The sequence below is a fragment of the Argopecten irradians genome, chromosome 6, assembly GCF_041381155.1.
Source record: "Argopecten irradians isolate NY chromosome 6, Ai_NY, whole genome shotgun sequence".
Classification (NCBI taxonomy): Eukaryota; Metazoa; Mollusca; class Bivalvia; order Pectinida; family Pectinidae; genus Argopecten; species Argopecten irradians.
In genome coordinates, this window is record NC_091139.1 from 44768915 (window position 1) to 44783086 (window position 14172).

The 14172-nt window shown below is 35.1% G+C and overlaps 1 protein-coding gene and 1 long non-coding RNA gene across 4 annotated transcripts; one reads left to right on the top strand and one right to left on the bottom strand.

The window, feature by feature from the left end:
* Positions 1-143: 143 nt before the first annotated feature.
* On the bottom strand, positions 144-9965 carry LOC138326028 (uncharacterized). 3 transcript variants are annotated; one of them, XR_011208854.1, is made up of 4 exons: positions 9562-9965; positions 4006-4242; positions 1865-2572; positions 144-1799 (listed from the first exon to the last, which is right to left on the bottom strand). XR_011208854.1 is itself a non-coding variant. In XM_069272136.1 (3 exons), the coding sequence occupies exons 1-3, from the start codon at positions 9677-9679 to the stop codon at positions 2313-2315; spliced, it is 615 nt and encodes a 204-aa protein (XP_069128237.1). In that variant the 5' UTR covers positions 9680-9965; the 3' UTR covers positions 144-2312. The 3 variants fall into 3 exon arrangements, 1 of the variants encoding a protein (XP_069128237.1); XR_011208855.1 differs by having other exon boundaries at positions 144-1007; positions 1123-2572; XM_069272136.1 differs by having other exon boundaries at positions 144-2572.
* LOC138326031 (uncharacterized) lies at positions 9865-13851 on the top strand. Its single transcript, XR_011208856.1, has 3 exons — positions 9865-9967; positions 12691-12848; positions 13330-13851. It is a non-coding gene; the product is annotated as an uncharacterized lncRNA (long non-coding RNA).
* Positions 13852-14172: the final 321 nt, after the last annotated feature.

Genomic DNA, 14172 nt, shown 5'->3' on the forward strand with positions numbered 1-14172 from the left:
CGTCTTTTTCTGAAGTCTCAATATAAATATCTACATATGATTGACTCTGTGTTCGGACGACGCTGCTAATAGTTTAATAAAATTCCGTATTTTTGTTAAAAATTGATAATGATGTTACTATAAAAAAAACACAACAAAATATCGTCATAGCAACTTTTTTGTTTTATTTTGGCCCATAACAAGGAAACATGCATTTCTTTTTTGGTTATCGTATGTAAAACAAATATAAAAAGGCCAGCACATTAACGATATAAAATATTATCAAACACACAACAAACAATTCCTTTTTAAAGCGTCTTTGCGTAGATGCGTTCAATACATTTTATTGTCTAAAACTTTTCACAAATTTACAAATGCATTAAAATGACAAGAGTACGAAATAAAAAATAAAAAAAGATAAAAATAACAGAGAACCTTTATACAATTATACAATTATGCAAAAAAACGAGATACTAGATATTGTTGTGCTTGAACGCAGATAAACGACACGTTCATTTCACAGCTGTTATAAGATTGATATTGCAGGTATTCTGTATTTGCATATTACAGAGTTATCTGCACTTACAGTTAGGTAATGATTGTGACGTTATGTGTTTGCGAGCGTAATGTCAAACCTTTAAATGAAAACGGTGTGAATTTCGCTCATAAAATAATGACGTCAATGTATATTGATAACATAGAGGATGCTATAGAAAAAATACATCGTATAACTAATAGTACTATTATCATACATATATTGTATCACAAGAGAAAATTATCGCTCAACCTTCTAAATCATAGGGATTTGAAGTCCAATGATAAGAAACATTTAGAAAAATAAGATAAAATGCACCCATCTTATTACCGAGAAAATTAAAGAAAATACAATAGTTAACATAAGGAAAGCGACTCTATATAAGGGGAAATAAACAAGTTGTCTTATCTATATTACCAAAGAAAATAAATTGTTGTACTAAGAAGGCAGCCGTTGTTTAATAACAAATATATTAGAGAAATTAAATCTAAACCTACAGAAGATGGACCACAGAAAATACATCAGACTCAATTTATAGAAAACATCTGAATGATAAGAAAGATCTCGGGCAATGCATTGTGTATGTGAAATGTACGACTTGAGGTAACCTCAGTCATGAAACTGTTTTATACAAGTGGACAATAATATCCAAATAAATCATTGAGATTTGTACTCAGGTAACCATGGCAACACTAATAACCTACCGAGGTAATGGGATATCACAGTGTTATTATGGCTGGATAATTGTTATGTTTGATCTACAAGTAGAGCTGTACAAAAATTACATACATCATTTTCACAATTCCTTCAAGTTCCATGCTTACATAGCTTAACAACACTGAATATAAATAATTGGAGAACACGCTAAATTCGAACACTCGGATAATTTCAAGTTTCCTCGCGGCCCCTTCGGATTCGTATTAACCGAGGTCCATTTGACCTATCAATGTACTAACTACAGAACCTTGGATATGTCAATACAGACACTGAGTGACCTGTATAGAAATAAGATTATTGTTAGACGCAATAAAACTAGCTAAAATTGTACGTAAACATACAAAACAAATTTAAAAAAATAAAAACATACATTTTTTCACAGAGTCCGCATTATCCACACGAAAACAAACGTTTTAAATGTTCCGAGTTAGGTTGATTAAGCCCCCGTGTAGTAGTAGTACCTTTGTAATATGAGCTTGTACAACATCAAAATAGATAATAATATCATATCATCCATGACTGTCATATAACCCAAGTGTTTATAGTATATTGAAGACACAATGAAAGCCTAGAGAGATGTTGAATTATCATATTACCCAAGTGTTTATAGTATATTGAAAACACAATGAAAGCCTACAGAATTATCATATTATCCAACCGCTTTAGAGTATATCGAAGACATAATGAAAGTCTATCCGCTGAACAGGGGCTTTGTTCTAGGAATCATGTATATCCTGTTTATTGTGTATGTTGGTTAAAATGACATCATCAAAGATGATATAGACAATGCCATAGTTATAGAATAATATGATTTTTGTAACAACATCACAGATCGAGGATATTACTGATAAAACAAGTAAATACCTCGATTTTGGTAGTATTTGGGGAAATAATGACCGTTGATTGTACCAACAATTTATTACTAACTAATATACTGTACATGTATATTAATAAAATAAAACACGAATTTCATTGACCTACATACTTATCGATACATTGCTAAATACCAGCAGCTGATCCATACAAAATGAACACATTCACACTCCATACTTACAATACAAACCATCCATACCTCCCGGAATCATGAAATAAATAGAACACTTAGAGCTAATAGAATTACTGAAGAGCGTGTCATGTCCGTTGTAGTGGCGGACGAGGTGTAAACGTCGCCCGTCAGACATATTTCTCCCCTGAAACTGACCGCTCCGATACTGTCAAGTCTGTCGAATATTTTCTGGAAGGTTGCGGCGTCCTGTTGGGCAAAACTCTGGGGGTGGCAACCGTCAGACAACCCCTTGTAAACTAAGACACATTCACGGTCAATAATGTGGACAGGGATGTCTGAAATGTGATAAAAGGGGCGTTAGTAAAGGTCAGTATACAATATACATGTAGGTAACAATGTGGTCGTAACCTCTGGCGATAGAGAATGAAAAAGCGTATGTGATCGCAACCTCTAGAGTTGAGAAAAAAGAGAACGAATGTGATTGTAACCCATATAAATCGAAAAACAGAGATCGAAAAAGAGAATGTATTTGATCGTAACCCATAGAGATCGAAAAAAGAGAATGTATCTGATCGTAACAAATAAAGATCGATAAACAGAGATCGAAAAGAGAGAATGCATCTGATCGTAACCTGTAGAGATCGAAAAAGGAACACATATGATCCTAATCCCTGGTGATCGAGATGAAGAGAGCGTATGTGATCGAAACCCATAGATATCGAGATGAAGAGAGCGTATGTGATCGGAACCCATAGATATCGAGATGAAGAGAGCGTATGTGATCGAAACCCATAGATATCGAGATGAAGAGAGCGTATGTGATCGAAACCCATAGATATCGAGATGAAGAGAGCGTATGTGATCGAAACCCGTAGATATCGAGATGAAGAGAGCGTATGTGATCGAAACCCATAGATATTGAGAAGAAGAGAACGCACAGGTATATGATCGTAACCCCTGGTGATCGAGAGGAAGAGGGCGTGTATGATCGTAACTCCCGGGGATCGAGTATGAGGTAGCTTCTGCATGTCAAACTCCTTAATTTGGAAGCAGTAATGGCAGCATGGACTTTGCGATGTCGGTAAGTGTATGACCTGTTCTGATTTGCGATGTCGGTAAGTGTATGACCTGTTCTGATTTGCGATGTCGGTAAGTGTATGACCTGTTCTGATTTGCGATGTCGGTAAGTGTATGACCTGTTCTGATTTGCGTTTAGAAATGTAAATTGTATTCTCAATGGAATATTGTTGACGTCACCAAATTAAAATACAACTCATATTCTAATTAAAACCTCGTTTGTGAATTTATGAAAAATATAATATCTGCCTTGATTTACAGCAGCACAAAACGATTTATTTTTCTGATAAATAAAAGAATATATACAGTAGAACGCCATTATACTGAATCCCTGGGAAATCGAAAAATATTTCAAAGTATTACATTTTCACTTGCATTATAACAAGGCTATAGATGTGTGGTTTGTGTCGTTAGATACATAAGTTTGAGGGTCGTTGGTTCCAAAAAGTATGGTCGCTTGTCGCATCAGACAGACAGTCGTTTAATACAGATAGTTGATATAGTAGTTTTCGTTGATAGGAATAGTTAAGGTCATTTAAGACAGAAGACAATTTTGACTATATTTTGAGATATGAAGACATGAAAGAAATAATAATGGACTATTGTGATTCTGTTAGTAAGTATTGTCATCATACGTCACCACTTTATGGCATTGGCAGGTCACGGGGATGTTATTAAAACATATACATACTGAATATATCTAGAGGCCCGACCACATTCATGGTCCCGGTATAGGCGCCACATCTGTACACCCGGTCGCTGTTAGCAGGGTTAGGTGGACACGTGGTCTTGTCTATGTTGGAGGCAGCAGTGGCACCTCGGCAGTTCTTCTCTCTGATCCCCGGGATAGCGTTCAGGACTGGAGTCACCAAGGTACCGGCCACAGAGCCATTGATAACAAAGTCAGCACAGTCGATGCATGTGAGCCCTGCAGCAAAATAGGTAGAACTATTATAATGGTTAATAAAGACTTCTCGAACTATTTAAATTCGCGAATATCAATACCATGCTAAATTTACCATATTCAGGGTTTGACACATCTTTAGCCTGTCGTATGAATGACGCTTTCAAATGCTATAAAGATAATTCGTGAATTCTAAGTTTTAGACAGTGAATTGCGAACTTTAACAACTATACAGTAGAACGGTTTATAAAGACTTGTCAGATAGTTGCATCATTAATAATTTCGAGTGAAGCACTCAGTTATAGACTTAACGTTAAGCTGATTTTGTATAACTTAACACATCCCATCAACAGCTACTCAAGGTTATCTGGTGTTTTGGTCCCCTTTAATCTAGTGAGATTTTAAATGCTTATAAATCATTTCTCTGAAACAATTGAACATAATTAACTGCATCGTATTTACCATCGCTACCATCTTAACATTAACGTGTAATTTGTTGATCTACTTGTAAATTTTGATAAAATATGCGAAAAATGTATGCTTCCGGGAAAAATAAAACAGAAACGGACCCCAGTCTTTAAGCAAACTACATATGTCATAGTCATACCATTATATCTACTAGTATCTATTGCAGGTAGTTTCATTATTTGTTGAAGCCATGACGAAATTTAAGCAGTCAGTTCTGTTCAACTGTACCAGGGAAGTGATTAATAGTCATGCAAACTATCACTACATTTAACGGAGACAGAACGCCCTAGTATGTGTATTATGAGAACATGTTTTTGAAAGAATGCAAGTTAAGTCAAATGTCAATGGTTTCCATGATTAGGTATTTCGTGAGTTTTGAAAGGTTATCTGTAACCAGAAATCTGTACTTTAATAATGTCCATAATTAATGAAACTTTGCTCAATGCATGCGACTTAAAGTGCATTATTTATTTATTTATTAGGGAATGTATAAATAAAACATTAATGACAAGAAAATGATAACATTATTCGGAGGAAAGACATCAAGGGGTCGTGACAGAGCAACCGGAACTTACAACATGTAAAATTCAACTCATAACCATTTAAATGTTCAGCATACACTGTCACGGCCAGTGACGGCCTAGAGGCTAGTGGTAGAATATCGGAACAACCTGGCACCATTCGGCCTAGGCGAATGAAAACTGCTAGTGAAAGTATGTCACATGGATGTGTGTCAGAAACATTCAAGACTTTGTCATCGAGTCTATAGGTCAATTACAAGTTGATATTGATAGAGATACTAACGCAATACATTAATTATTTCAAATGTGTGGTACGAAGGTTGTCTTATGAGTAAACCTAGGGATTATTTATCCCCTCCCCACCCGTTTGATACAATACATTGAGTGCACACAATGTTGGCATACACCAATATTGATAAAGTTCTTTGTCTGCACGTGAAGGGGTAACGCAATGAAATGACATTGACCTTGTTATTTAAGACATTCAGGCTCCTGACTTTGAATTTGCTGTATGGCCTGTTATTTCCGCGGGGACGATATTTTCGCGATTTCGCAGGACATTGCTATGGACACGAGAGTTTGATTCACGAAATATTGAAAAAAACCCGGTTGAATCATATATACTATGAGGACTAAATCGCGGAAATTAATAACATTTCAAATTTCATAAGACAGTTTCCAGGTAAAATCCTGATTGATGACCCGCATAAATAGTTATACGGTATTGTGTTGTAGTGTAGTATTTTTAGTTATTTTTGTTACACATGTTTAGATTTGTTTACTAGGTATAAATAGTTTTACGGTACCGTGTTGTACGTTTAGTATTTTTAGTTATTTTTTGTTACACATGTTTAGATTTGTTTACTAGTTATAAATAGTTCTACGGTACTGTGTTGTACGTTTAGTATTTTTAGTTATTTTTTGTTACACATGTTTAGATTTGTTTACTAGGTATAAATAGTTTTAAGGTACCGTGTTGTACGTTTAGTATTTTTAGTTATTTTTTGTTACACATGTTTAGATTTGTTTACTAGGTATAAATAGTTTTACGGTACTGTGTTGTACGTTTAGTATTTTTAGTTATTTTTGTTACACATGTTTAGATTTGTTTACTAGGTATAAATAGTTTTAAGGTACCGTGTTGTACGTTTAGTATTATAGTTATTTTTGTTACACATGTTTAGATTTGTTAACTAGTTATAAATAGTTCTACGGTACTGTGTTGTACGTTTAGTATTTTTAGTTATTTTTTGTTACACATGTTTAGATTTGTTTACTAGGTATAAATAGTTTTAAGGTACCGTGTTGTACGTTTAGTATTTTAGTTATTTTTGTTACACATGTTTTATATTTGTTGGTTTACTAGGTATAAATACTTATACGGTACTGTGTTGTAGTGTAGTATTTTTAGTTATTTTTGTTACACATGTTTAGATTTGTTAACTAGTTATAAATAGTTCTACGGTACTGTGTTGTACGTTTAGTATTTTTAGTTATTTTTGTTACACATGTTTAGATTTGTTTACTAGTTATAAATAGTTTTACGGTACCGTGTTGTACGTTTAGTATTATAGTTATTTTTGTTACACATGTTTAGATTTGTTAACTAGGTATAAATAGTTCTACGGTACTGTGTTGTACGTTTAGTATTATAGTTATTTTTGTTACACATGTATAGATTTGTTTACTAGTTATAAATAGTACGGTACCGTGTTGTACGTTTAGTATTTTTAGTTATTTTTGTTACACATGTTTAGATTTGTTTACTAGGTATAAATAGTTTTAAGGTACCGTGTTGTACGTTTAGTATTATAGTTATTTTTGTTACACATGTATAGATTTGTTTACTAGGTATAAATAGTACGGTACCGTGTTGTACGTTTAGTATTTTTAGTTATTTTTGTTACACATGTTTAGATTTGTTTACTAGGTATAAATAGTTTTAAGGTACCGTGTTGTACGTTTAGTATTATAGTATTTTGTTACACATGTATAGATTTGTTTACTAGGTATAATAGTACGGTACCGTGTTGTACGTTTAGTATTTTAGTTATTTTTGTTACACATGTTTAGATTTGTTTACTAGTTTAAATAGTTCTACGGTACTGTGTTGTACGTTTAGTATTTTTATTATTTTGTTACACATGTATAGATTTGTTTACTAGGTAAATAGTACGGTACCGTGTTGTACGTTAGTATTTTTAGTTATTTTTGTTACACATGTTTATATTTGTTTACTAGGTATAAATATTTTTACGGTACCGTGTTGTACGTTTAGTATTTTTAGTTATTTTTGTTACACATGTTTAGATTTGTTTAGGTAGGTATAAATAGTTTTACGGTACTGTGTTGTACGTGTAGTATTTTTAGTTATTATTGTAAACATATGTTAGATCAGTTTGACTTACTAGGTTTAACTCCCTATAAACTGCCAGGGTCACTTCAAATGTCGTATTTTTCATTCTCACGAACCAGGAAGAACTTTTAATATGTTATTCACCACCAAACAATACTAAGATCTTTTCATTTTGAGAAATGCAATATTTTCAATGCGTAAGTTTTAACTTTATACAAGTATAAATACGAGCTGAAAATGATTTTGACAGCACTGCCAAAATTTAATATAATTATATCTACAGTGCATTGAAATGAGTACATATGATCAAACTGTGAAGCCAAGATGTGGTTTACACTTTCATTTAATATTTTACACTGTTATTAGTAATTGTAAAGTGATCCTGAGTTTCCATCTACAGTAAACACAATAAGGCATCATAACAAAGAATCTTACAATGCACAGTTTCTGGGTTGTAACTAACAATTATAAGATAAGGAATCATACATATTTGTCTGTGCCTGTCAATGATTTTCTCATCTTAAATCATCCAACCTTATCATTTTTGATGGATTACTGTAGAAAAACAGCATGTCCAAATTTCCGCAAAGTCGGGTACAAATAACTTTAAGGACGGATGTAGGTATGAATTGTTCTGCTATCTTCCTATGTATGTACGTACATGTATATCGGATATCAGATAAAAACACTCGAATACGGCCATAAAATGCTGCAAGGGAAATAATACAGAAACTCTGATTTTGAAGTATAAATCCCATACCAGATACGCTGTGACGGATATCTTTTTTGAGAAGTTGCCAGTTACTTTATTGTGTCTATGATTTTACATTCAAATTTCAATAATGAGTGAGAAGATCTATGTAGGCAATGTTTGATGTCTCATCTTCCTGGCATTGTCAGTAAAATTGTTTTACACTCTGATGATTTATCTTTTGTCTTCCTTTGAAATTTTGTTTATACTTGTTGTTCTTTAATACTGTTGCAGACGAATTCTTGAGTACCGGATGTCCCTAACATCGCAAACCAGTTCATAATGTCCATAAACTCACGAACGAGACCTAGAAGGTCGAAACAACAGCGGGGTTCACATGAAGTTTGAAATGTACATACACTTGTGTGTGCCCTCTATGCCATACTTTGAGTTGATCAATATAGGGTCCACGGGTATCCTCAACATCACAACTAACCGATGTTTTCTTGAACCCTCATGCTCCACTGATTACGAAGTCAACAAGTAACATTTGAGGATATGTGGTGGTTAACGTAAACTCTATCATGCATCCTGACTATTATGTTGCTGATACTATGTTGGATCAGTCATTTTCCTGTCATTTTCCTGTGTGTAATATATATTTTGGTTCATATGTCATGATGTCTAACTCAGTAGATTTATAACATACAGTTTAGGACCTATAGGCAAACCACGTTACTCTTACTTCATTTTTTTAATTTATTTGTTGATTTATTTTTTACTTTTGATTTACAATTTCGCATGGGAATCCATAGTACATTGTTTAAGAAATGACCATATCAATCAGTTGGTGTTTGTCGGATAACCTATGCACTAAAACTTTGCTATATCGAATCCTATGGGATGAGGAGAAATAATTCGTTATAGCTGGAATTCGCTACAGAGTTTCTGACAATAAAAGTTAATTAAAGTCATAGGCTGATTGCATCCCGAATCAACGTTATTAAGCTTGCTAACAATGTCGGCTACACCATCTAATAGTTATTTCTCATAAAGATGTGTATTGCAATGATTTACAGATAGGCCTATAATTTCGAATTATCAAACATTTTACTTTCTGTTTGTAGCTTCACACACTAAGCTATATAAAGGTATTACGCTTTGTCTATGCCAGTAACTTAAGACGTGCCGAAGAATAATTAAGTAACATCAGTGTGAATGTGAATGTTTTGTATAATGACTGTCCTCATAGGGTGGCAGACTATCACTCAGTATGTTTTAACTGGTGGAAGAAGCAGCCAACATACCTTGTACTTGCCCAGTGTGTTGTGCCAGTGTAAATACTAGCACGCCCATCAGGAACGGCCCCATCATGGGGACCCGTGAACCAAAGATCCTACCAAATACTTCTGTCCAAAACATCATTGATAAACATGGGTTCCTTGTGATGATAACCGCGTACTTTTGTGTTTTCGTTTTCTGACTGATAAGGCCGTCTTGTCTCTTTCCTCTACACCAGAAGTGTTGCCAGTTGTATGTAGGTCATACAGCCCCCTTGATATATTTGGTGATTGTATTGTGGACACTTCACGCGTGACTAAATACCACGATGGATTCACTGTATAAAATAAATACACATGTGCGCTGACTCAACCACTGCTATACATGACCAAAGCCGCATTGCTGGTTTTCAGAAGAGGCAGAAAAAGGGAGGTAAATGGAAAATTCTTCTTTTAATGTCTAAAGCGATGTTTTCTTGGTTGATTTTTAATTCTTTATCCATTTAAGGAACACTTGTGCTACCACGTTCAGTAAGGGGATACCTAACCGCTTCCATTTATAGTAACAATCTATAAAAACTTTTATCACATGAAAAAAAAACCAAGTATACAATGTAGTGTTAGAATTATCAGATTTTCATATTTTTTTAATTTTTTTTTTGTGGCGGGATTCCAGGAATATTGATGCAAAGGGTGCGTTAAATATTGATATTAGATAACTTATAACAAACTTCGACATATAGTTGGCTGCATGATATTTCAAGGAATGTGCGTTGAAATGGCATTTCATTTATTGATAAATAACGCAATGATGTATATTTCAGGTGTTAATTTTATTCAGCTATAATCAGCAACAGCAACACATTTTGTCATGTAACTGATTCTAGTACCCTGTACCCTGTACCCTGTACCCTGTACCCTGTACCCTCTACCCTGTACCCTGTACCCCTACCCTACCCTGTACCCTGTACCCTGTACCCTCTACCCTGTACCCCCTACCCACTACATGAGTTGCTATTACGGACTATCGGCTTGCGCATGCGCGGGTTATGACGCCTTAGATGTTCGAGTGAATTACAATAGATTATGAAGGAATCTTATTACTTGATATAAAAGCAATTTTTCAATTACTTTCATACCAATGGCAGTCGGTAAATTTATTCCGAGTCATACTTGCATACCTTGTACCCTGTACCCTGTACCCTGTACCCTGTACCCTCTACCCTGTACCCCCTACCCACTACATGAGTTGCTATTACGGACTATCGGCTTGCGCATGCGCGGGTTATGACGCCTTAGATGTTCGAGTGAATTACAATAGATTATGAAGAAATCTTATTACTTGATATAAAAGCAATTTTTCAATTACTTTCATACCAATGGCAGTCGGTAAATTTATTCCGAGTCATACTTGCATACCTTGTACCCTGTACCCTGTACCCTGTACCCTCTACCCTGTACCCTGTACCCTGTACCCTCTACCCTCTACCCTGTACCCTGTACCCTGTACCCTCTACCCTGTACCCCCTACCCACTACATGAGTTGCTATTACGGACTATCGGCTTGCGCATGCGCGGGTTATGACGCCTTAGATGTTCGAGTGAATTACAATAGATTATGAAGGAATCTTATTACTTGATATAAAAGCAATTTTTCAATTACTTTCATACCAATGGCAGTCGGTAAATTTATTCCGAGTCATACTTGCATACCTTGTACCCTGTACCCTGTACCCTGTACCCTGTACCCTGTACCCCCTACCCACTACATGAGTTGCTATTACGGACTATCGGCTTGCGCATGCGCGGGTTATGACGCCTTAGATGTTCGAGTGAATTACAATAGATTATGAAGGAATCTTATTACTTGATTTAAAAGCAATTTTTCAATTACTTTCATACCAATGGCAGTCGGTAATTTTATTCCCACTACATGAGTTGCTATTACGGACTATCGGCTTGCGCATGCGCGGGTTATGACGCCTTAGATGTTCGAGTGAATTACAATAGATTATGAAGGAATCTTATTACTTGATTTAAAAGCAATTTTTCAATTACTTTCATACCAATGGCAGTCGGTAATCATACTTGCATACCTTGTACCCTGTACCCTCTACCCTGTACCCTGTACCCTGTACCCTGTACCCTGTACCCTGTACCCTCTACCCTGTACCCTCTACCCTGTACCCCCTACCCACTACATGAGTTGCTATTACGGACTATCGGCTTGCGCATGCGCAGGTTATGACGCCTAAGATGTTCGAGTGAATTACAATAGATTATGAAGGAATCTTATTACTTGATATAAAAGCAATTTTTCAATTACTTTCATACCAATGGCAGTCGGTAAATTTATTCCGAGTCATACTTGCATACCTTGTACCCTGTACCCTGTACCCTCTACCCTCTACCCTCTACCCTGTACCCTCTACCCTGTACCCTCTACCCTGTACCCCCTACCCACTACATGAGTTGCTATTACGGACTATCGGCTTGCGCCTGCGCAGGTTAAGACGCCTAAGATGTTCGAGTGAATTACAATAGATTATGATGGAATCTTATTACTTGATATAAAAGCAATTTTTCAATTACTTTCATACCAATGGCAGTCGGTAAATTTATTCCGAGTCATACTTGCATACCTTGTACCCTGTACCCTGTACCCCCTACCCAATCTCATCCCATCCACAATACTCTATGCCTAAGTTTATAATATGCAAATTATATATATATATTGCTCAATATAATCTATTATAATATATATATAACATTTTTTTCTGGTAAATTATGGCACCAGATGAACAGTATTCTTACAAAATTGACATTTTACAAAATTAGATCACTGTGACCTATATTTTGACACTTAAGTTTTATTTTCAAAAAAAGTTTTATTTTTAACATATAAATGCATGTAAAATCATTCAAAAATATCATTTGGTTCCAACAAAACTGGACAAAACCGAAAATTATCCATCCTGTTTAACCCCCCATAACTCACAACGGACTCCGACCTGACCTTAATCATATTTCATATCATGATGTCCTAAACCCCGGGTATCTGTAAACAAAAAATAATGCTTATCGGTCATGCCAACCAGAGGGCCCAAATTGACACTCCTCCTTTAAATCAATTCTTATTGATTGTATTGATTGAAGGAGGAACAAAATCTGCAAAGGCACAAGATCTTTCACGCAAAGGCGATTCAAAGACAGGGCCCCAGAAATATTGGTTATTGACGTGTCATTCCTATCCCGTGTGTGCGAAATTTGACCATCAACGACATCGATCAAAGACTGACTGTGCAAGAGAAGAGGTAAGGACCATTAATCGTATCAATTGAATACACATTTAATGAAGTTATGATGAAAAATAGTATATATTGTACTAAATGGTTTGACAATACTGAAAATCTGGAGGAGAATATTCAATTATATTATATTTCTATCTGAACAGTAGAAAACAATATTCCATTCCGCTACAATGTACTATTTATTCAAATTTACCTAAAATTTAAACGTTCCAAATCGCTATATTGTCACAAACTAATCAATTTGACTTTGTCCGATATTCGCCTGACTATAAATTTATGTCACTTAGGCGATAATCCGCCACCAAAGCATAGCCTTCATTCATTGTAAGATGTAAAACGAAACGCATCAACAAAAAGGGTATGGTTTAAAATTAATTTTCTGTATTAATTATCTCAGATGACTCTATTTAGTGTAGGTTTTACTTGTTGGTATACATGTACATAAACTCGCATTAAAAAGTAGTTTTCATCTTTTTTGTTCCAGTTATGCACTTTTTGCTGTAACTATCTGTAGGAGGTCCCATTTCATTGCCAAGATCAAATTTGCGGGATCCTGGTACGAGTACGACGGATTAAGTGAGTCCATTAAAGCAGGGACCAGCTTTCAAGGCACAATGAACTTTGCTGTTTTTGTCTCCTGTTAGATTCTCTGCTGAAGGAAATTTTGTTCAAACCTTGTCGAAAGGTTGGTTGTGACATTTGAGTGTTGTTCAAGTGGTTTTAATTGTTAATATTTAAGCATTAATGTTTATTTAGATATTACATGTATTGGGTTTGAAAAACAATTTGTTTGCAAACTGTGTGAATCAGTGATTTTTTAAGGGATTCATTTTTCCGAATCAATACGCAATGTCTTTGTGACGTCACGATAACGTCGGGGTTTCGCGCCATTCTCGGATTCAAAAACGTATTGACCAATCAGAAAGCCAGTTTAGCTATGAAAACGAAGAGAAATTAAATATAAATGTTTCGAAAAGCAACAAATATTGTGATTGGAAAAAAAGCCCAACAAAAGATACCTACCCTCAATTTGTATGCATGTTTTTATAAATTATAATTACTTTTTAATTGTTTTTATACTAAATTCTACTATTTGATTGGTAGGTTCTTTTTCTTCGTACTATTTTGAAGAAAATTCGAGAATGGCGTGAAAACTCGACGTTATCATGACGTCACAATAGAGACGTCGACGTTGCGTATTGATTTAGAAAAAACCCATTGGAAAATCAATGGAATCGTAAGTATAAAATATGTCATCAGGTAGTCCCACCTTCAGTCCGTGGTCTCCCGTCCACCTTTCAGTCCGTGGTCTTCCGTCCACCCTTGA